The sequence below is a fragment of the Cololabis saira genome, chromosome 21 (genome assembly GCF_033807715.1).
Source record: "Cololabis saira isolate AMF1-May2022 chromosome 21, fColSai1.1, whole genome shotgun sequence".
Lineage (NCBI taxonomy): Eukaryota > Metazoa > Chordata > Actinopteri > Beloniformes > Belonidae > Cololabis > Cololabis saira.
The window spans coordinates 12,179,998-12,203,440 of NC_084607.1; the positions used below are offsets into that span (position 1 = coordinate 12,179,998).

Genomic DNA, 23,443 nt, shown 5'->3' on the forward strand with positions numbered 1-23,443 from the left:
ACCTTCATTGATGGCCGCTGGTGCAGCAATTGTTTGTGTCTCTCCTTGGATTCACATTTTTATTTGATTGATTCTATTTTCTAAGTGATTTTATTTGATTTTATTGTTAACTAAAAACTCTACAATAGCCGTCTGAGATGAGACGAAGCTAAACAGAGCACCTGAACAGCAGAGATTACCACCAACGGGCCAGCAGTAGCAGCGGCGGCTACCACCACCGGGCCAGCAGCAGCTGCGGTGGCTTCCACCACCGGGCCAGCAGTAACTTCCACCACCGGGCCAGCAGCAGCTTCCACCACCGGGCCAGCAGCAGCAGCGGCCAGCTCCACCAGGCTCCAGGCCCTGGCTTCAGGAGCTCCATCCACCACCGGTGAAATCACAAGCTGTGTCTCTCTTCTTGAAACAAAGAAATTGCAACTGACTATGAAACAAACGGACTGCGTTAGCTGTCGTGACCTGAGAACTAAAATCACGGAGTTAGAATCCCGGATATCTACACTTTATTCCATCCACGAAAATGAGCAATTCATCAACTCTTTCGTTTCTAGTCCAAACTCCGGTAGGCCTAAATCTCCACCAGACTATCCTGAGGCTTCTGGGGGGCTTGATGAGAAGGAATGGCCGGCCCTCACTGCGTCCACACCACACCGAGCATGGATCCGACCTAAGCGATCGAAACGAGTAAGGAACTCGTCCTGCATTCTGTCTCCCCCCATTCAACTCCAAAACAGCTACGGACCTCTCATGACCATTCAAGAAGTTTCAAACACAACTCTACCTAAAGCTAAGCGCCAGCGCAGCACTGGAGGGGCTGAATTAGAGGAAACTCCCGTCCCATCGACATGCACTGTACCAACGCTGACACGTCCTGCTCAGCTCCGCCCGGGTAATGTTAATTTTACACCATCGCCCTCTCGGGTTATCAACCGCAGGTACTCTGCCACAGCTCATTATACTAGCAGGGAAGCTAATGTTGCTAATAGTAGCTCAGCAGCTAATACGGACAGGGGAACTGCTACTGCCGCTACCAGCAGCACAGCAGCTAACCCTAGTACAGAAGCTAACATCGCTAACGTCACTAGCACAGAAGCTAACGCTAGCGGGGCAAATGCTATCAGACCACCAGTAGCTAATACTGCTAGCATTGGCACTAAGACCTTTCAAGGACGTTATGCTACTAACCCAAACATAGGCCCCACAGCTACTGATGACACAAATGGTGACGTGGCGACTGAGAACACGATGCCACAGGTGGACACCATACTGATTGGGGACGCCATGACAAAGCATGTGAGACTGGCTAAGACTGAGAACATCTGTCTTTCCAACACATCCATTGAAGAGCTGACGTCAACACTACCAACACTCCTAAACAACAAGTCAAGTGACTCCAAGATTGTCATCCACGCTGGCTCTTTTGATATCCTGCACAAAAAGACCGGCACTGAGATACTTAAATACCAGTTCACCCAGCTTCTGAACGCACTCCGCAGTTTTCGAGATGTATCCATCAGTGGACCGATTGCATGTTTTCGAAGAGGAAAAGAAGTTTTTAGCAGACTACTATCTTTCAACACCTGGCTAGCGTCTGTCTGTCAAACTTACACTTTGAGATTTATTGACAACTTCAATATTTTTTGGAACTCTGCAGACCGTTTTCAAGCTGATGGACTCCATCCAAACCATAGAGGTTCAAGGCTACTAACAGCAAACATCAGCCACGCACTCCTGACCACCGCAAAGGGACTGGAAGTGGGAAGAGCCATTGGGGCACTGAACTCTGTGAACGCTAACCTAAATTGCAACCAAGCGCTGTTTCTGGAGAAAGCCCCAACGGACGCATCCCAAACCGCCCACAGCAAGGTTACTGAGACTGCTCAGACCTCTATCCCCCTGACGGTTTTCGTCAATGATATGGACATCCAGCGAGGAAAACACCATTAGGACAGTCGCCATGCTATTTCATCTAACATACCGGTCATCATTAACAGCAAATGGCATGGTAAAATGCATGGTCACAACTACAAAATACATGAAATACGTCCTAGAAGTCTTAAAACTGTACATGTCTCTCCTACTAAAATATCTCCTCCTGTCCCATCTCAAAATGCCCAGCAGATGAAACTGGCCCTCCTAAATGTTAGATCACTGAATAACAAAACCTTTCTAGTTAATGAACTGATTAAGGATAACAACTTAGACTGCATAAGTCTAACAGAAACTTGGTTAAACGATGATACGGCAACGGCAACAATGATAGAAGCTTGCCCGCCAAACTATAGCTTTCATCAAGTATCTAGGAAATCAAAAAGAGGAGGAGGAGTCGCAGTTATCTTCTCATCAAAACTGTTGTTCAAAATCATTGACATGGGTAAATACACAGCAATTGAATATCTTGCTACTGAACTCACAACTGAACAAATACTACTTGTCATAATATATCGGCCACCCAAGTATTCACCAATATTTTTACAGGAAATGTCTGAACTACTATCAATATGTGTCACAAGATATGACAAAATAGTTCTAAACGGGGACCTCAATATTCACGTAAATAAAAAAGCAGACCCAAAAACTGTTGAGCTTTTAAATCTTCTAGATAGCTTCAATCTAACTCAACACATAACAGATTCAACTCACCGGCAAGGAAACACACTGGATTTAGTGATAACAACTGGACTGAACATCAATAATGTTTCAGTAACAGATTTACCACTCTCTGATCACCACTGTATTCTCTTTGATGTAACCATCTTAACCAGCATAACAAATACCAAAAAACAATTCCTAATCCAAAAAAGATATCTAGATGATAAAGCTGTGGAAAATTTCTCACAAGAAATGACTCTCTATAAGCCAAATCATGAATGTTCCCTTAACGAAATGGTAGAGAATCTCAATAATGCTCTATCATCAGTGTTAGATTCTGTTGCCCCATTGAAAACTAAACAAAAGAAATTGTCAAATAGAACCTCCCCATGGCTGAAAATAAATAACGTTAGTGAAGCAAAAAGAAAATGCCGTGTAGCAGAGAGAAAATGGAAAAAAAAACTAATTCCACTACTCATTATGACATCTACAAAGATGCACTAACCTCCTATAACAGAATCATTCGCCTAGCCAGAAAAACATATTTTTCCAATATTATTACAGACAATGCTGGAAATTCCAGAGTTCTCTTCTCCACTATTGATCAGCTACTAAACACTGTCCCTGCCCCCCCACTATCCTCTACTGCCTTGTGTGAAGAACTGGCTCAATTCTTTAAGAACAAGATAACTATGATCAGGGATAACATTACTAGTACTGGAGGTGTAACGGATATCACTATTGATAGACCCTGCAATGTAACCATGAGTAAATTCACTTGTATCACAATGAGTGAATTATGCAAAACGGTCACTCAGTGCAATTCAACCACATCAGATGTCGATCCGATACCCACAATGTTTTTCAAGCGAGTGTTTGATAGTATCTCAAGCCCGGTACTGGAAATTATAAACACATCCCTTAGAACGGGTGTTTTCCCAGAAAGCTTTAAAACAGCTGTTGTAAAGCCTATACTAAAGAAACCCAAACTAGATAATAATATACTAACAAATTATAGACCGATATCAAATCTTCCATTCATTAGTAAAGTGCTAGAAAAGATTGTCTCAATCCAACTAAACTCATTCCTAATTGAAAATAACATTTTAGAAATCTTTCAGTCGGGTTTCAGAAAATATCACAGTACTGAAACGGCTCTAACAAAATTAATTAGTGATCTCAGACTAAATTCAAATGCAAATAAAGTCTCCATCCTTATCTTATTGGATCTCAGTGCTGCTTTTGATACTATTGATCATGACATTTTAATCAATCGACTTGAAAAGCATATTGGGTTCTCTGATTGTGTATTGAACTGGCTCAAGACATATATCAGAGGAAGGAAGTTTTATGTTAGTCTGGGAAACAATGTATCAGAGAGACATGAAAGTTGCTATGGGGTTGCACAAGGGAGCTGTTTAGGTCCATTACTCTTCTCTCTATATATGTTACCACTTGGTGACATCATTAGAGAATATAATGTAGATTTCCATAGCTATGCAGACGACACACAATTGTACATATCCGCTGAACCAAACGATACAACAGCAATTAATTACATTACCAACTGCTTGTTGGCAATAAATAAATGGATGAATGCAAATTTCCTCAAACTAAATGAAGATAAAACTGAAGTTCTTCTAGTTGGTCCCAAATCAAAGAGAGAGATGCTAACTAAAAACCTAGGAAGCTTAACTTCCTGGATTAAACCTGAGGTAACTAGTCTTGGCGTCATCCTTGACTCAGACTTGAACTTCAACTCACACATAAACAAAGTGACCAAAACAGCTTTTTTCCACCTCAGAAACATAGCAAAGGTTTGTCCATTCATAAATCAAAATGATGCTGAGAAGCTAATTCATGCGTTCATATCTAGCCGACTGGACTACTGCAATGCACTCTTCACTGGTCTTCCTAAGAAAACCACTGAAAGACTCCAACTTATTCAAAACTCTGCAGCTAGACTACTAACCAAAACCAAGAGGCGAGAACACATTAGTCCAGTCTTAGCTACTCTACATTGGCTACCTGTGACTTTTAGAATTGATTTTAAGGCCCTCCTTCTCACATACAAAGCCCTAAATGGACAAGGACCAAGCTACATTGCAAACTCCCTAACAAACTACACACCAGCTAGAACACTCCGATCATCTGATGCAGGTCTATTAGAGATCAGCAGAAGTAGACATAAAAAGATTGGTGATGCAGCCTTTGTTAACTATGCCCCAAAGCTGTGCACTACCCTCAAATATCAGGGAAGCAAACACCTTAGAGATATTCAAAAGGCAGCTTAAAACATATCTGTACACCAAAGCATTTGATTGATCATCACCTTCATCACCACCTTGACCCACCTTCATCATTAAATACCCTAAATACTTGTTCCAGTTTTTACTGCACCGACTTGCACTTTTAACTTACTCTGCACTGTACGCACTACTGTTTAATTTTTTGTAAACTTTTATATTATTAAACTTTACATTTTTTAACTGTCACTATTTATACTCCGTAATGAGATTATGTTAATTCAGGTAACCTATTAGAACACTAGGATCTGATATGATGCTGATTAATGTTTTTAATGTGTGTTTGTAATGAGATTATGGTAACTAAGTAACCTATTAGAACGCTAGGATCTGATATGATGTTGATTGTTATTTATACCTTTCTCTTTATTTAAACTGCACTTGCTGTTTGCCTTATTATTGATGTAAAGCACTTTGAGCTACAATTCTTGTATGAAATGTGCTATAGAAATAAAGTTTTATTATTATTATTATTATTGGCATGAATTAGCCCCGTCCTTTCTTCTGATTGGTCAATATGTGTTAGTTCCTATTTTCTGCAATAACTTTTGAAATGGTTTGACGTAAAGAGTCGTGGGTGGTGTCATCGGTCATGGTTTTGAGTCCTTGACCATAATTGGTGCAAATTGTACGCGCGAGGGCCGGTTCATCGCTGCTTGTACCTTTAATATGATTTTTCTTTTTTTTTTTAGGCTATATTTTTATCCCCGATTTTTTACCCATTTTTTATCACCCAGTGCTCCTACCTAAGTCAGTCCTGGGCATTGCCATCCTCTACCAACCCCCGGGAGGGCCCTGCACTCATATAAAACTATTTCTTACAAATATTTTTCGAAATCAGCACTATATAGTTTCACACTCATAATTGTTCTCTTTTTAATTAAGGAATTGATGCAAAAACGCTGCAGGTCCTCTTACTTCCTCTCTCAGTGAAGCCACAGAAGCCTGCTGTGGGTTGTCCTCAGATAAAAGCTTGGTAAGTGCTGACTAAAGTGGCCGCTGATGTTTACCAAATGAAACTAATGCAACTGACCAAAGGCAATAAATGTAGCAGTCTGCAGCTGCAGTCCTGTCTGGTGTGGTACACCGTGGCCTATATTGCTTGTGTTCAAGGCCTTTTCTTGTGCTGTTATGATCAATACCTCATTGTTGCGTTTCAGACCAGCGTTTTGTAGAACCTCTTAATATCAACCACTTCTTCAGTCTGTCTATGATACATGCTATCAATGGGCTTCTGATCCCATGGCGGTTCATCCTTCCTCTCTTTTTTCTTCCTCACTTGATTTCTGCAGCCTGAGACATTCACTTGCAGGGCCATCTTCTAGATGTATTTGAAGTCTTTGTTCATTCATTCTTGACTAAATGAAACAGCCAGATATTCCAGTATCAATGCTGTTTATCCTGCTGAGGTGGATCAGTTAATAGATGTCTCTCTCATTCTCAGCATACTCTATATCACATATAAGCATACAGCTTGATGTCTTCCATGTAGAGGAGGTGGATGATGATTGCTATCCTTCAGAACCGCTTTTTCTTTGTAACGATTTGGCTGAGAGGGTTAAGGCTGATGCAGAATAATAGTGGGGCCAAAAACTTCTCTTTGGGATACGCCAAACTTGATGGTAACCTTTGCCATTGACTCTGAGTTGGCCTCTACAGTAGTATTCAACAGTAACAGACTTTTGCCAAAGGCTTTCAGTGTCCTGTTGATGTTATACACCTCCAAGCATTTAAAAAGTGTCTTACATTGCGTTGTAAACTGTAGGGTCCGACCCAAAACCTGAGGTGAACCCGAGTAGCCAACCACAAACAGGCAGGAGACCTTAAATAAAGAGCCAGATGGCTGTTTATTAAGGTGACGGGGAAAAAAACGGACTCAGGGGTTAATCCGGAGGGGAAGACAGAGGAACGGGGGAGCGATGGTTAGGGGTCCACGAGACAAGGGTCAGTCGTGAATTGGCAGCAGGGGGGGGTCACAGAGATCCACGAGAATGGCTGCGAGGGGAACAGAGGCGTCGAGGAAGGTTCCAGGGAGGCAACGTAGACACTGGAACAAAAAAGCCTTGGAACGAAAAAAACAAAGAGGGATTAATGTTGTAAGCTCGGCACAAAGGTTCAACCTGGGTCTGTGTACTTCGCGGCCATCCGTTTTTTGTTTTGAAATTACAAAATAAAAATAGAGAAATAATCCAAAATAATCCGTTCCCCATCTTTTTTTTTTTTTTTTTTTTTATTTTATTTAAAAAGGGACAGTGTACAGTTAAAGCAGCACAATGTAACTTTCAGCTTTTGTTGAGTTTGGCGGCTCCTTTGGACAAAAGCGGTAGTGCTTTACCAGTAGTGTGGCAGGGTTCCTACCATGCACCTCCAAGTTACATAGTGCCAGTGAAGGCGATACAGACCCCTCAGACCATGACAGAGGTGTCATTAAACCTGTTGGAAGTTGATGTACCATCACAATGACTCTGGAAATATGATATTAAGGTGGAAAAGTTACATAGTGCTGCTTTAAAACATAAATGTTGCCATCTGATGCACTGTACCAGATTATAGCTTTAAGCTAATTTGCATCTGCAGTCCCTTTTGATAATAAGAACGGAAAACGGATCGTTATCCATTATCCGTTATCCGTTATCCGATTTCATTGATGTGTTTGAAAATCGAAATTGGGAATTAAAACAGCGAGTGGAAAACTCTTTTCTCCATTTCCTATTCGTTTCCAAGGATACTGAAAACAAGGATTGGACAAATGGGGGGATTGCACATGCGCAGTAATAAACGAAGAAAGTTGTTTCTGGTTCTTTTGTTGATCAGATTGAAAATTAACAGTTTTAGATTTTTTTAATGTTGAAACAGAAAATAAATCAAATATGAAACATGGGAGTGAAACATGAGTTTAATCTGTAATCTCTGTCTTCACTCCGTCATGAAACTGCAGTGATGTTGTGACAGTCCGTTCAGCTGCAGCGTCCAATCAATAACATGTACTGAACTCTAACATACCCCCCCCCCCCCCCCCCGTTGGAAACGAATAGGAAATAGAGAAAAGAGTTTTCCACTTGCTGTTTCAATTCCCAATTTCGATGTTGTCATTTTTTGTTTTGGCCTGAAGCTCCACCCTCCACCTATCTCCCAATCACCAAGTCAGTATTGTTTCTGAAGCTCCACCCTCCACCTATCTCCCAATCACCAAGTCAGTATTGTTTCGGCATCCGGGTTGCCAGCTCGGCTCTAATTATCGCAGCCATGGCAGCCTACGTTCCTGCTGCATTCTGCAGCCTACCTGGCAACCTCTGGTCGGGGGGAGGAGGGGGAGGGTACACGCCGCTCAACAATATTTTGAAAGTGACTGCAGTACCAGTTTTGGACAGTGGTGTAAAGTAACGAACTACAAGTACTTCGTTATTTTACTTAAGTAAGATTTTTGAGAATTTGTACTTTTATAGATACTTTCATTTTTCTGTACTTTTACTTTTACTTCGTTACATTTTCAAGGAAATAATCGTACTTTTAATCCGCTACATTTAAAATTGGACACGTCGTTACTCGCTACAAATTAAAGAACAGCACAGCGGGGGCTGATTTATGGTTCCGCGTTACACCGGCGCAGAGCTACAGCGTAGGGTACGCGGCGACGCACACCCTACGCCGTAGCCTACGGCGTAAGGTGTGCGTCGATTTAACGCGGAACCATGAGGCGGACGGGAAGGAAGGGGGGCGCGTGAATATACCGAGAAGGAGCCGCAGCTCCCGGGAGAGTTGCGCCGCAGAGGCGGGCCGGAAGGCCGGAGGAACCGCCTTCGCGTCGAGTACTGAAGCCTGAATGATGGCTCCGCGTTAAATCGACGCAGAGCCTCGCCGTAGGGTACGTTGGTGTAACGCGGAACCATAAATCTGCCTGAGCGGCAGCCGACGCGTGTCCATGAGCACCATTCTTTGATTCCACCCCTTCTAAGGTGGTTTTGGCATTTAAAAGTTCAAAAGTCTCATCCTTTATCAGCTGGGGTTGCTTAATTTTGTCACTGCATACTACAGGCTGGGGGTGGACCTGTCAGCGGGGCCAATGGGGTACAGCAGCAGTGATGAGCAAAGGGAGAAATTAAAATGGGGTAATGGAAACAAACGCTAAAGGGGTCAGAATAATATCACCATTATTTAGAGTTGTAATCAAATTCTTGGATTCTTCATTTCTTTGCAATCCTTTTGAAAATAATTTTGTACTTTGTACTTTGTACTTTTTACTTTTTACTTTTGTACTTAAGTACATTTTAACCCATGTACTTTTTGTACTTTATTATATTTAAGTTGAGGTACTTTTATACTTTTACTTACTTACTTTACTTAATGGGTACTTTTTACTTTTACTTAAGTAATTTTCAAGCAGAAAAGTTGTACTTTTACTTAAGTACAATATTTTTGTACTTTTTCCACCTCTGGTTTTGGACATTTCTTACAGACGGCTCCTTTAAACTTTAAACTTTATTTATTTATATAGCACCAAATCATACAATATAAATGCAACACATGGTGCTTTACATGCAGAATAAAATAACAATAAAAAACACAATTTAAAACATCCCATACGACCCCACCCCCCACGCGTACACACACGCTCACTCACACTCATACACATGTGCACACACTCACACGCCCACACACACACACACACACACACAGTAAGTGGACTGGTGACATGGCTTAGCACTAACGATCCAGGTGAGGAAAACACTATCTATGGGTGGCAGCACGGATAACGGATAACGATCCGTTTTCCGTTTTCCGTTTTCCGTTTTTTATCATCAAAACAAAAGATGGGAAACGGATTATTTTGGATTATATCTCTATTTTTATTTTGTCATTTCAAAACAAAAAACAGATGGCCGCGAAGTACACGGACCAACCTGGAGAGCTGAAAAAACGTTTCCCGAAAGGCCAGATTTAGTTACCGCATGCATTCAGTACAATCAAGCACTGAATGAAGGTCCACGTCTCCTTTTAAGCCTGGGCTGGCGATGAGTGGCAGCGGGGGTAGATGGCAGATCAGCAGCACCTGTGCTGCTGGCTCTCCCAGCCAGAGGAGGAGGACTCCTAACAGTAAACCTTTCTATCGTCAGTCAAGGTGGTACTCAGATGGGTTTGCCTTATCTGAAGCCAGATGTGTGAAACTCAAATCCAGCCCTCCACCTCATTTTATCTGTCCCATGAAAACATGCAAAGATTATCACACACTTACTGTACAGGACAATTCTATACTCTATACTCTATACAATTCTATACTCTAGAGACATACAGGGACCATAATGACATTTTCCTCAATACATCTTGAATTTCATTTACTTTGCTATGATGGCATCTACCCACTGGATGGCAGCATCTCATATAAAGCTCTTTCCTACAATAGTTTTTTGCTTAAGCCTAGGATTTATATACAGTACAGACCGGAAGTTTGGACACACTTTCCCATTTGTCTGAATGAGAAAGTGTGTCCAAACCTTTGGTATGTACTGTGTATACAAAAAAGCACAAACAAGCAAGACAAGAGAAACTTATGAAAAGGGAAGATCATTTAAAGACAGATGGGAATCAAACATATATTTTCCCCTAAAGGTGATAAACCAGTATTTTTTTGGTGTCTGCCACACCTTTATAATAGTAATACATGTATATATGTCATTAATAATTAAATGCAAAGGCAATTATGTAATATGATTTTTTTTTAAAGGTAATACATTTAAGAAGTCTTACAATTGCTGTACTATCAACCATTTGACCCAACCCATAATGCTTATGTGACCTCAGATGTCCTTACAGTTTTTGATGACTGTCCTGTTGCCTAGTAGTTCTCCTCACTGCTCCGAGATTGTTGACTCTTTTTATATCACATTATTCCTTTTTATTTCTAAAGCTTGTCTATGTCATCTTACTCTACGATACGGCTCCTCTATTTATAGAAACGGTTAACTGAATCTAAGGGTCATTTTGGTTTACATACCACCACAGAGGTGACATATTTGTGGCTGTTCGCATCACTAAAGGAACATTCTGGAGCTGAATCAAGCCCACTTCTATTATTAGATGGTAAGGAGTGTGTTGGGACCAAAACAACCTGAATCAAAGCAATTTAGTTCGGGAATGTAATGTGTGGTTGTAGCAAAATGGCATTTAATGTGAGCACCTGGGCAGTGGAGCTACTACATCAAAACATAATCACTATTCTAAGTGTCTGATAACATACAGTGGGGAGAACAAGTATTTGATACACTGCCGATTTTGCAGGTTTTCCCACTTGCAAAGCATGTAGAAGTCTGTAATTTTTATCATAGGTACTCTTCAACTGGGAGTGACAGAATCTAAAAAAAATCCAGAAAATCACATTGTATGATTTTTAATGACCTGAAGAGAGCTGGGACCACAGTCTCAAAGAAAACCATTAGTAACACACTACGCCGTCATGGATTAAAATCCTGCAGCGCACGCAAGGTCCCCCTGCTCAAGCCAGTGCATGTCAAGGCCCGTCTGAAGTTTGCCAATGACCATCTGGATGATCCAGAGGAGGAATGGGAGAAGGTCATGTGGTCTGATGAGACTTAAATAGAGCTTTTTGGTCTAAACTCCATTTGCCGTGTTTGGAGGAAGAAGAAGGATGAGTACAACCCCAAGAACACCATCCCAACCGTGAAGCATGGAGGTGGAAACATCATTCTTTGGGGATGCTTTTCTGCAAAGGGGACAGGACGACTGCACTGTATTGAGGGGAGGATGGATGGGGCCATGGATCGCGAGATCTTGGCCAACAACCTCCTTCCCTCAGTAAGAGCATTGAAGATGGGTCGTGGCTGGGTCTTCCAGCATGGCAACGACCCGAAACACACAGCCAGGGCAACTAAGGAGTGGCTCCGTAAGAAGCATTTCAAGGTCCTGGAGTGGCCTAGCCAGTCTCCAGACCTGAACCCAATAGAAAATCTTTGGAGGGAGCTGAAAGTCCGTATTGCCCAGCGACAGCCCCGAAACCTGAAGGATCTGGAGAAGATCTGTATGGAGGAGTGGGCCAAAATCCCTGCTGCAGTGTGTGCAAACCTGGTCAAGAACTACAGGAAACGTCTGATCTCTGTAATTGCAAACAAAGGTTTCTGTACCAAATATGAAGTTCTGTTTTTCTGATGTATCAAATACTTATGTCATGCAATAAAATGCAAATTAATTACTTAAAAATCATACAATGTGATTTTCTGGATTTTTTTTTTAGATTCTGTCACTCACAGTTGAAGAGTACCTATGATAAAAATTACAGACTTCTACATGCTTTTCAAGTATAATTCCACTTAAGTGACAGTTTCGATGGGTCATGGAAAATTAAGGCATTATATGTTTTGCTGTCAACAGCTGTAAGGAAATGGGTGGGAAGAGGGGAACGAAGCGGTGTAAATGCAGATGAAAGGGGCACATTTCTTTTATAATATTTACATTCCTCCATGAGGACAAGCATCCATATTTCGGGTGCAGATGGCCTGCAGTTACCCCTTGAGTGGCCTGTCAGTTCCTACTCTTATTGCCTCATCTCAACAGTCCAGCCTGCGTGCTGCACATTGGCTCTCCCGTTGCGCTTCAGCAGGATCCGTAACTTTACTCTGTGCAATTTATAAAAATAGCCACAGCACCTACAAACAAACCCCAACACTTGGCTCTTTTGCCATAAATATTTAAGAAGCGAGCCAGTTCTACAGAAGCAGAAGTCGTGAACATTCCTCGTCCTGCTTTGTTAGCATTTTTATGCGTGACATCAGAAGTGTACTTGTAGATTTATAACAGAGTTAGGGCGACTGGAAGGAGACGCTGTACAAATAGTTCTTCATCTGCACTTTATGTACACATACAATGATGAAATTACATCACTTTGTCTGTGCATACCCTTCCCAAACTATCACAAGGAGAAACTATATTTTAGAGTCTGGTCACAGACTTACAATTACAATTTATTTTATTGCCTGAACTGCTAACAATTATCCTAATTTGTCTCCAAAGTTTGATTCATGTTGTTTTGGTCCCTAACATAAATCTAACTCTTTAGTGTCTAATAACAGAACATAGTTTGATTTAACTGTGGAAAGTTATTTTATCGAAAAAAAACTAAATAAATCAAAGCACTTAATAAGAACTTATGGGGTGACAGATAAACCCGTTCTCATCCTCAGACATCTACAGTTGGCTGTTTTATCCACTATTAATGTGTGTGCTGTCATTAAAACCTGTGGAGCTCTGAGCGTTCTGGATGCTAATGACTTTGGCAAGATATTTAGAAAGGGGATTCAAATTCAATGAAATCATTTCACTACACAGAAAATAAACTGGTATAGATTTAATCTCCTCCAGTTCTGGCTATCCAATAAAAAATCAGAAGGAAGAAAAGATTATATGAATGGTAAAAGATCTGGTAATCCTATGCTATAATGTTATTACATTCCTATAATATCATTATCGACAGGAAACCTTTGCATTGGTGTCAAAGTACATCAAACTACAACCAGAAAGAAATCCCATAAGTTTGTACTGCAAGAAGAAAACTCAAAAGTTCCTCCAGGAAGTCCATCCATCAGGAACCGTCTCGGTTGATGCAGAGCTCTTCACCCGCCTTACAGGCCTTTGCCTTCTTCCTCCTGGCTCTAAGATGAAAACCAATAGTCTGTAACATTAACATGTCCTGGAAACATAATACAGCAAGTCACAGCATTTTTATTGTCACCAAAACATCTGTTCATAACACCTTGAACCAATTGGGAAGCGCTGTGACCCGGTTGTCATGGTTTTTAGATGACGTTGATGTGTCAGACATATTCTGCTGAACTCAACCATGAATTCTGTTTCACATCAAGCATGACAAGAAGAGATGGATTTTTTTTTTTTGCTGAGTGAAGTAATGTTAGTTTCTGAAGCCAGTATTTTAATATATGGCAACAATCACAACAAAGAGATGTCTCAAGCCGCTCGAAAGTTCACTTACGGAAATCAGCTGACAACAGTGTTAAAAAGGAAAAAAAAAGAGAAAGAGATTCAGGCTCAGACAGTTGAGGTTGAAGGGACCGGAAGAAAAGAGTCTTAGCGAGTGAGAAATGACAACAGCAAACACTTTGCATAATGGTTTAAGCCAATAACCAAAGACCAGAAACATGCAGCACCAAAAAAATGACTTCCTTGCTAAAAGATGGGGCAGAGAGGACTTAAAGGGCCGTTGAGGGAGACAGAGAGACACGAAGAGTGACTGGCATTAATGGCATACGGTAGTCCGAGGAGAAAATAGCTTTAGGACTTTGGGGAAAGTCTGCAGCTTTGTAACAATTTGGATGTTTCAACATCATCTGAAGCAGCATTACTTACTTTACATCACTCTTACTGTATGCTCTTAAAAGTAGAAGCATCTGATCTCCCTTTTCTTGCTCTGCCCAGCTGGCCTTGGGCAGGAGGGTCCCCACTTACGAGCCAGGTCTTGCTCAAGGGTTCTTCCTTCCTAAAGGGGAGTTTTCGTTGCCACTGTTTGGCTTAAGGTTTTCCTCCCACTAGGGGAGTTTTTACCTGCCATTGTTCATGTAATAACTGCTCGATGGTCATGCTCTGGAAAGCGCATAGAGACAACTTGTGTTGTAATAGACTCTATATAAATAAAATTGAACTGAATTGAATTGAATCTCTATTTTCCAAACCAAAAAACATGGAGAACACAATACAAAATACTGTCTTGGGATCACAGTGCTATCAAATCTTGAAGATATGAAAAAACAAAAAACAAACAAATTCTCCCAAACTTTAGAAAGATCCAAATTATGTGGGTGTTATTACCGAATCTGTTCATTGACTTTAGTGTAGAAAACTTCGAGGTCATTGTTCTACGTGCCCAAATGATAAGTGGTTAAGATTAAGATCTTAAACTTGATGTTGGTCTAAAGTTTATGCCATCTGTCAGAGAAGCCACAGAGACGCAGAGCACAAGGGAGGAAGTGTGAATGGAGATATTTCAACATTGCTTTTGCAGTGAAGTGGGAGTGTGTGAAGAAGACGTTAAAATGCATTGATTCTGGTTTTCACTTATGCATTGTGGTCTTGCAGCTTAAACCTCCATAGCCCATAGCTTGTAAAGAAAATTGACATGGACGGTTTCATTTTGATGATTGCAGTTACAGTAGTTTTGAGAGGGGCTGAAGTGATACACCTTCAGAGGAGATTCATATGACTACTCAAGAGCCTTTTCCACTTGAACCAACCAGAAGTGAGCCCACCCATTTTTGCAACTGTGCAAGTCAACTCTCAGCTTCTCGTGCGCCTGTTGGTCTCTGCAGCCCCTTAGAGAGCAGTCTTCCCCTCTGGAGGACAGTATCACACCGAAATGTTTTTCAGTTTCCACAGGAGCTCAGACGTAGGTATGGACAAGGGTGGGCCTCCCGCGGTGTACGTGGTGGACAGCCACAGCACACAACCTCCATTACCACCAAGGCTGAACCAGAGGAGAAGGAGCGCGGGGGCAACACAGACCATTCTGGTGCTGCTGGTGAGCCTGGCGCTGTGCGGCATGGTCATTGAAGCCTGCTTCATCTATCATCTCTACCAATCTGAATCTGTAAGTATCACTTACACAATACCTTTGACAATATCAGCTCTCAATTTGGTACACCTTTTTGATTTGTTCGATTATATTTCCTTTCGAATCCCACAGAATCTCACTTTCACCATAGGAGTTGATTCAGCTTCACTATCTATTTTAATTTCAGTTTCTTTTTAGTTTTCAACACTGTCTTCCCACTTTTTTTTCTGTTATCGTCACAGTATTTCTTTTTTGAAAGATGCATTGAATTTTCCATTAAGCACTAGCAATAGTCAGCATGGGGTCATGTTCTTCTTAGGCCACACCGGACTTTTATCATGACTGTCAGAAAGAAGACAGTCTTTGGTTTTCTGTAAATATTTAATTGTTACTCAGCTTCACCAGAGCTTGTACTGTATACACACAAGAGTATCTTATTGGTGTCTTAAAATAAACCGGGTACTTTTTTGGAGAGGGCCAAAATGTCTATTTACTTATTTTATTTTTATTTTTGAATTGTGCATAAAGTATGTGGTAGACCTGCTGGTACTATCAGCACTGTTGTATAAATTTAAATCCGCAATTTTCAGAGAAAGTAAAACAGCATGTGACTAAAATGTGAGCATCCTACGTGTGAGAAAAGTGTCACTCGGGTATCTCCAAAGAGGAAACTTTACCCGAAGTCAACTGTAAAAACAGGTTTTTCTTATGTCATGGTTAGACATGACTATATACATGACTATATACCGTACAACACCTGTTGTAACACAGCATTAATGTATGAGGATCTTCAAACAAAGGTAATAATAAACAGAAGATGTTTCGTGGCAAAAACAAAGATTTCATTCAGCGTCAATCATGTGAATGAAGGTTTTTCTCCAGAAAATGCTGATGTTGAATTAATTTCACTATATTGGGGAAGAGAGTAGGACAGAGATAGAGAAGTACTTTAAGCCCAGCCTGTTTACGAGAACCTTGATTGACGTCTTTGCGGTGAAGGGACATGCATGCTTGCTCCATGGTAGTGGATGGTCACCAGTCACTGCCACAGTCCATCCATTTCCGTTGTTTCTGCATGAGATTTATTGAAAAGAGTCCAAATCTATTTGAATTTAGAATTTGCATGCAAGGCCCATATCATCATCTTTGTTGATAATGGTATGGACAACATCCTGTATAAATGTGGGGCGCTAGAAAGGAGGAAGTGGTCTATTTCCTGTCTCTGTATTATGGTCATGATGCACCTTTTTGTATGTAATCAAGAGGACCGCTGTGTTCTACTTTGCAGGACTGCTCTGCAGAAAAAAAAAAACAAAAAAAAAAACATTTCTCTAGTCTGCATTTTGTGTGGCACTGTTTTTGAACTCTGCATTCCCACCAGTGTGATTCATCTGTTTGTGCATGCTTACTAATACAAAAATTGAGGAGAATCATGTCCTTTTTTTTTCTCCCAATGCAGAAAACCTCAGCAACATTCTCCAAGTTCATCGCAGGTAAGTAGCATGTTTTGTCCTCAGAGATTAAATATTTTTAGGTTATTTTTTTTCCCAGATGACAAATCGACGTCTGGTGTTTACACAGGTGATCTCATCGTTCCCACTAAAAAGCCGCGTGATCCTATCCTTCCCTCCAAACCCGTTGCACACCTGACAGGTGAAAGCAGCATTTCTGTTTCTCTCCTTAACATGATGTTCACATTTGTACCAGCGGAGAACATAAAATACTCAACAAATCAATTCCAACCTTTTGTTTAAAATATATGTATTTTTTATTGTATTTTTCAGATGGACAAGATGTATTTCATGCAAAGCAGATCATGAGATGGAGCATGAATGCAGAGCCTCTCCTTTATGAAATGGGCTACGACAATGACACTGGGAGCCTCATCATCCAGAAAGAGGGCTACTACTACGTCTACTCCAAGGTTTTCTTCTCAGACAGTGGCGTTTTTCACCATCTTGTTGACCGACGTACCGAAATGTATCCTGGGGGAAGCATTACTCTCCTGCAGGCCAGGAAATACTCCCCATTATCAAGCAGAACCCGCTCCAATAGTTTTCTGGCTGGAGTGTTTCACCTGTCCAAAAACGATACTATTTACGTGAACGTCAGCAACACAGCCCTCGTAATGCGACACAAATCCTTCGAAAATGTCTTTGGTGCATATATGATATAGATATCACACCATGAATCTTAAAACTAAGACGAAGTTGGGTGAAGGTCTCTTCTCAGGGAATTTAGATTTTTTTTTTTGATGTGGAAAAACCACGAAGAACAGGTGTGAAATAGTCTATGAGCCTTTTCATGTTATGAAGAGCTGGTAAAAAGGAGAGATGGGATCTCTGATGTACTGGTTATGGATTTATACAACAATGGCAAAAAATTTGAAGATAAAGTAGATGATATAGTTCATAATCACTTTTATACATTAACCTCTGACTGCTAAATCAGAACATATCACTCAGCCTCTGTTATCTTATTATCTTTACAAATTAATTCAGCTTGTTCGTGCTTCAATTAAAAATTAAACTTTTAATTTTTGCCTTTATAATATTATGTACACTATTTATTTGTTCTTTCCAAATATAACTGCAATTATGTTGCTGTATGTAAGCTTATCTATGTCATGAAATAAACAGATCATAATTTGAAAGCTTTGTCTGATTTTCTCAGGCTCTCTCAGGGTCTCTGAAACCAAATAACTTCTCACTGATCTCAAATAGGTCAAGCCATGAGGCAGAGTTATTCGACGGACGGCAAATGTGTTTACGGAGGGTATTTTTCAATACCAGAGTTGCAGATAATACCCTGTCAAGAGGACAACGTAACCTGAAAACATAGTTCTGTGGTCAGGAGCTTGAAACATCTGGTTTTCACCACGTATTAATATAAAGTCAGAGAAACCTCAAATAAATAGCAGCACATGTTACACTATGTCTTTATAGTGCATAGTAACATTACTGTAAACTAATATGTGGAAAATAGAGAACAAATTTATGGGATTCACAGGGATTAAGAGGGTATGTTAATATATCAGACAATATATCTAATCAAATGAACTTTATTACTTTATAATCAGTAGGCATGACCAGTTTTATAAAAGCAGACATTTGACAAATTGCTGCTTTGGCGCATTCAATAGTGGTGGATTGGTGACACAGGACCCAGCCATGAATTCTTGTGTGACAAAGTACCCTCAGGTGAACTGCGATGCCACCAACAACCCCCACGGACACTGATGAATCTGCAGGAGCCTGGATGGAAAAGAAAATAGCAAAAGCCACATCTCAACTTACTACTGTCATTTGGCAGACGCTTTTATCCAAAGCGTCTGCCAAATGACAAAAGTAAGTTGAGATGTTTATTGAAATGATGTGGTGGGACCTTAAGAGAGGTGTGAATTGAAACAAATGTACAGAAGTCTCAGTGTACTGAAACAATAGGTCAACTTTGTTCCACCCTGATGTGACAGAATGGTAATACAGATCTGGTTAATTCTCCTAAAGGTTATTTTAGATGCTACTGAACCATGATGTGTAGGCTTTACTTCATTTTGCTTTAGTTTTTGCCAAAGAAATGATACAGGCCATGTTATGTTGGTCATCTGATGTTGTATTTACTCAATTTTAATACCTTATGAGAATTTTATATTTTTTCTTTATGGTCCAGTATGTCAAACCTTAGAATTGGAAGAGGGTGTACTTTTTTCCGTGCATCTGTTGTTTAAAATTACCCCTGTTAGGTGAAATTACCTTCAAGTGACCACATTCGTGCTTGTACCGTTATCTAAACTATCTTGTCAGTCTTTCACCTTGATGTCAAATGTCAAGGCTTGGTCTGTATCAGCAAAAAGCCTCATCACTCTTTGAAGCAACTCTTTTTCTCTTTCTTTTCTTTCTTATGGTACCTCTCACACCAGCTACTGTTACACTTTCCCTTCATCTGTGACTGTTCGAAGAAACAGCTCATGAAAACGCCCACGGAGTTGTATATTTGTAAACTAAGGAGGAAGTGGTAGTGGGGGCTGCTGAGGGGAGGTGATGCGAGTGGCAGATTGCCTGACTCACTTTCCAACCCCAGACCTGGAGAGAGGTCGCTGGTGAAAATATAGTGTCACGGGTATGTGACACTATATTTTTATCTGTATATGCTTGTGTGTGAGAGACTGAGATGGTTTGAGCTTCAAATGAATTTCTCCTCAGAGACAAGATACACATTTATTTAGATTTATCAAATCTGCAAAGCCCTCCATACCTTTGTCACTGTACATTACACTCCAAAGTCAGGATAACTGTAGGATTTAAAAGGAGATGATCAGTAATACATTTGGTCTTCGCTTAGATATTTCAGGCTCCTTGAATGATTACAAGTGCACAAATGAGTCATTTTTCTTCCAGCGCTGGCTGACTTGTGAAGTGTGTGAGACTCATCAGCTGTGTGGTTGGAATTGTGCTAAAGTCTTGTCGAGACATGTCTTTACAGAGAATATGTGTGGGATTGTAATTCTCTGTCTGTAGTTATAGTGAAGTACTCTATTAGATATGAAACCAACTTTTTCCATCGATAAAGCAGAGTTGGGTTGTTAGATAAGAATCAGTTGAGACTAGGTTTTCTTTCACACTGGATTTGAAGTAAAGCACTAACCAAATGATACAGTAAGAGCCTTTTCCCCCCCTGACAATGACGTAACAAGCAACAGATTAACCCGTCTTACAAAAACATGTTAAAAAGTGAAAGAGGTGGTCGTGTCACACTGTAAAAGCTCCACAGCTAAATGCTGTCCCCTTGTGTTGATGCGTGTCATTTCTACTATTTTATAGGAAAGTGAAAACAGACATTAATGGAACAAAAGCTTCATAAGTCTGTGGCAAAAAGAGACAATTCAACACTTTTCACAGTAGCTGACCACAAATCTGCTTCTGTCACTTGTTTCAAGACGATGGCATTGAAACCGTGGAAAGCGAGGGGAAGAACAAACAAAGCTGAGCAGAAGCCTCTAATAAATGAGAGAGTGTGGGTGGGGGTTACTCTGTATTTACGCTATTAGCATTTCAGTGTAATATCTTGGACCTTTATTCAGTGTAATCGAAAGCTGCGGTTGCAGCAGCTTGATGAGCAGCAAGATGTATGGGACTTTGCGACTGAGATTTGGAAAGAAGTCTTCGGATGACATTTAAGTAACTTGGAAAATGTGTCTGTTTGCTTGGTTTCTTTGCTGTGATAAGTCCGGACGTTTTCCGAAATGCTCTTTATTACTGTGAAGTACAGTCAGTGTCATAGTGAATGTTTTTCTGCAAGATATACATCTATTCTTCGTCTGGAGGGCATGTTCCTCAATAGCAGATGTCTTTCTATCAACGATAATGTGGTGTCCCACTGTTAACTTGTGACCTCTCACTTTCACTTCAAATTCAGGGTCTCAAATGTGACTCACATGAAACGCACCACTTAATTAGTTTAGCTTCAAGCATCAAATTGCACAAAAAGGGACATTTTAATGATGGCATACTTATCTTAAATCCAAAAACACATTTTTAAAGATACCCCAAACAAATCCAATGGAAAATACGTTCCTTCAGCTATTAAAAAAGTACTGAAAATCAGAAACAAAACCAACATCTCTTAACACAAAACTTTCGCATTAACCACCATGACCTGAGATTTCCTGTATCGTAATGTGTACTACAGATTTTGGAGGTTAGTTTGACAATTTCACTCAACTTTTAGAAAATTCTAATTTGAAGTATAATAATCAGGCATGACAAAGTAATAACAAAAAGCAAGTAAACAGGAATTCAATTAAAGAAATAAAAGCTTCTAAAATAACAACAAATAATACTTTTCTGTTTGTGCAGGTTTACATTTTTTTAACACATCGTAAAGAAAACACTGAAGCAGTGACACATTATCACTCAACGACTGTTCACTGTTCTGTCAATTGAAAGTTTTTACATATTCGGTACAAATATTGGGTAAAAAAAAAAGAAGAGAGAAATAAATAAATAGAACATAAATATATAAATCCACACAATTCAAAACATATTAAGTAATAAATCAGACAGCGAGAATAAGCTGTGCAAATAACAACTTTTCTTTTCCAAAAACTTAGGTTTGTCACCAGTAAATGTGGCACATTAAAATATTACATTCTTGCAGTCATCGATGCACAATTTAATTCTAAATAAAACATCAATTTAAGCTAAACTGATCTCTCCTTCTCTAAATCCTCTAAACAGTTTTCTGTTTGAGAAGATTCGAAAAAAATCTGGTCTGATCTTCCAACTGGTGAATACACAAGGGAAAATCTATAGTACATCTATAGCATTTCTAAAGTACTATAGTGATCGGGTTTTAAGTGTTTCCTTAAGCATAACAGATGTCAAACAGATTTGTAGTGATGGTGCCATCCTCATACTATTTCAGGACACAGTAGCTGGACTGGACAGACGTCACTATAAGTCCTGTTTAAAGGTGAACTTTCTTTCTAGTGAAGTGGAATTTAAAATATAGCCGCTCTTATTTGTTGAATTCATCTGTTTGATCGATTCTCTTTGACAAATCCACTCTCTGACACCTGAAAGATGAACGTAACTTTAACCTTCATTGCATCAGTGCAGGTTAGCTGGGGGGGAAGTCCACAGATGTACATTCCACATAGACTTGCACAGGAATTAAATCTAAGGCCTCTCCATGAAGATGATATCAAGATGGGTCATAGACTCGCTTTTATCAATGTCCGTAGGTGGGTCAATGCTGACCTTCAGCTGCCCTCCAGCAGCGAGAACCACTACCTTGCCCAGCAGGCCTGTGCTTCTCGTGTGTCTGTTAATCTCACCCTCCAGCAGAACTTTTTCATCCAACTTCAGTGTCACTCTAGGGATCAAATTGTCAGGGACCCGTAGCTGATCGTCCAACCTGAGTGTCACCTGAAGATTTAGGAAATAATACCCATCCGATATTATTTTGAGACTGTATCCTTCCTCTGAGATCAGGCCTGGATTTGAATTTTCTGTAAACCACAAAATGTCATCGTTGCCTGTGATTGACAGAAAGAAACTGCTGTTAGATTTGAATGAGGTTCGCTCTAGTAGTATTCTGAATATCCTGTTTATGATGAAATTACATGTGACTTAGACACATTTACTTTCGCTAGGAAGTAACAAGATTCAATTGTACAAATTGTTTGTGGTTTACCTTTTCGAGCTTTGAAGGTGACCATTTTGCCTTTTCCTAACAGAAGTCCATCTGCGGATTGCTGCTGTTGAAAGGAGACACATCATATTACTCTCATAGTAGTTAGTGTAAATGTGGTGCTGCTAAATTTTCTGATAACAAGGAGACAATGTACATGAGGTTAAATTGTTCTCTAAGTGATTAAACGTATATTGCACCCTCCAAACTGAACAAAATAGAGAACAGAATAGATCATGACAGAATGACAGAATGAAGAGACAACAGTTTAGTTTAGTGGCATTTCCCCGAATGTGACACTGACGTCACTGTGCTTCCTCCAAGAGGTTAGGAGAGTGGTTAGACTGACAAAAGTAACCCAGAAACAGGTGGAAGGAACTGAATATTGATCTGTTTCTCTGCAGGATTTGAAATCCCTTGAAACTGGAATATTAAACACAAAAACAGCCACATGGATTTAGATCACGGGAACTACAACTCAGTGAAGACATTGAGGGACAGATTGTGATTATGTTACAGGAGGTGTATTGCATACCTGGGATTGCATTTTCTTTGGATCTACAGCACTACTGTTTGTACACTGGCAAAAGAAACAGAAGCACAAAATAAACTCACGATGCAAAAATATTGACTTTTAATGAAGTTTGACTAAATAGCATCTGTTCATGATTATAAAATGTTTGTTTTCATTTAGTAGTCGTCAATTAAGCATTCTTCTTTTAAACATTTAGTCTGAAGATTAACAACAGTTTGTTTACAGGCCTTAGTTAATTCTTAATGACCACAT

General features: G+C 40.1%; 1 protein-coding gene across 1 annotated transcript in view; it reads right to left on the reverse strand.

Annotated features, from left to right (window-relative positions):
• Nucleotides 1-21,686: 21,686 nt before the first annotated feature.
• Nucleotides 21,687-23,443, reverse strand: part of LOC133422586 (uncharacterized) — a 3,361-nt gene continuing 1,604 nt past the window's right edge. The window contains exons 3-5 of the mRNA XM_061712603.1: nucleotides 23,192-23,236; nucleotides 22,660-22,723; nucleotides 21,687-22,501 (exon numbers count right to left, since the gene is read on the reverse strand). Coding sequence (XP_061568587.1) covers nucleotides 22,143-22,501; nucleotides 22,660-22,723; nucleotides 23,192-23,236 — 468 coding nt within the window. The 3' untranslated portion in view covers nucleotides 21,687-22,142. The remainder of the gene's footprint in view (nucleotides 22,502-22,659; nucleotides 22,724-23,191; nucleotides 23,237-23,443) is intronic.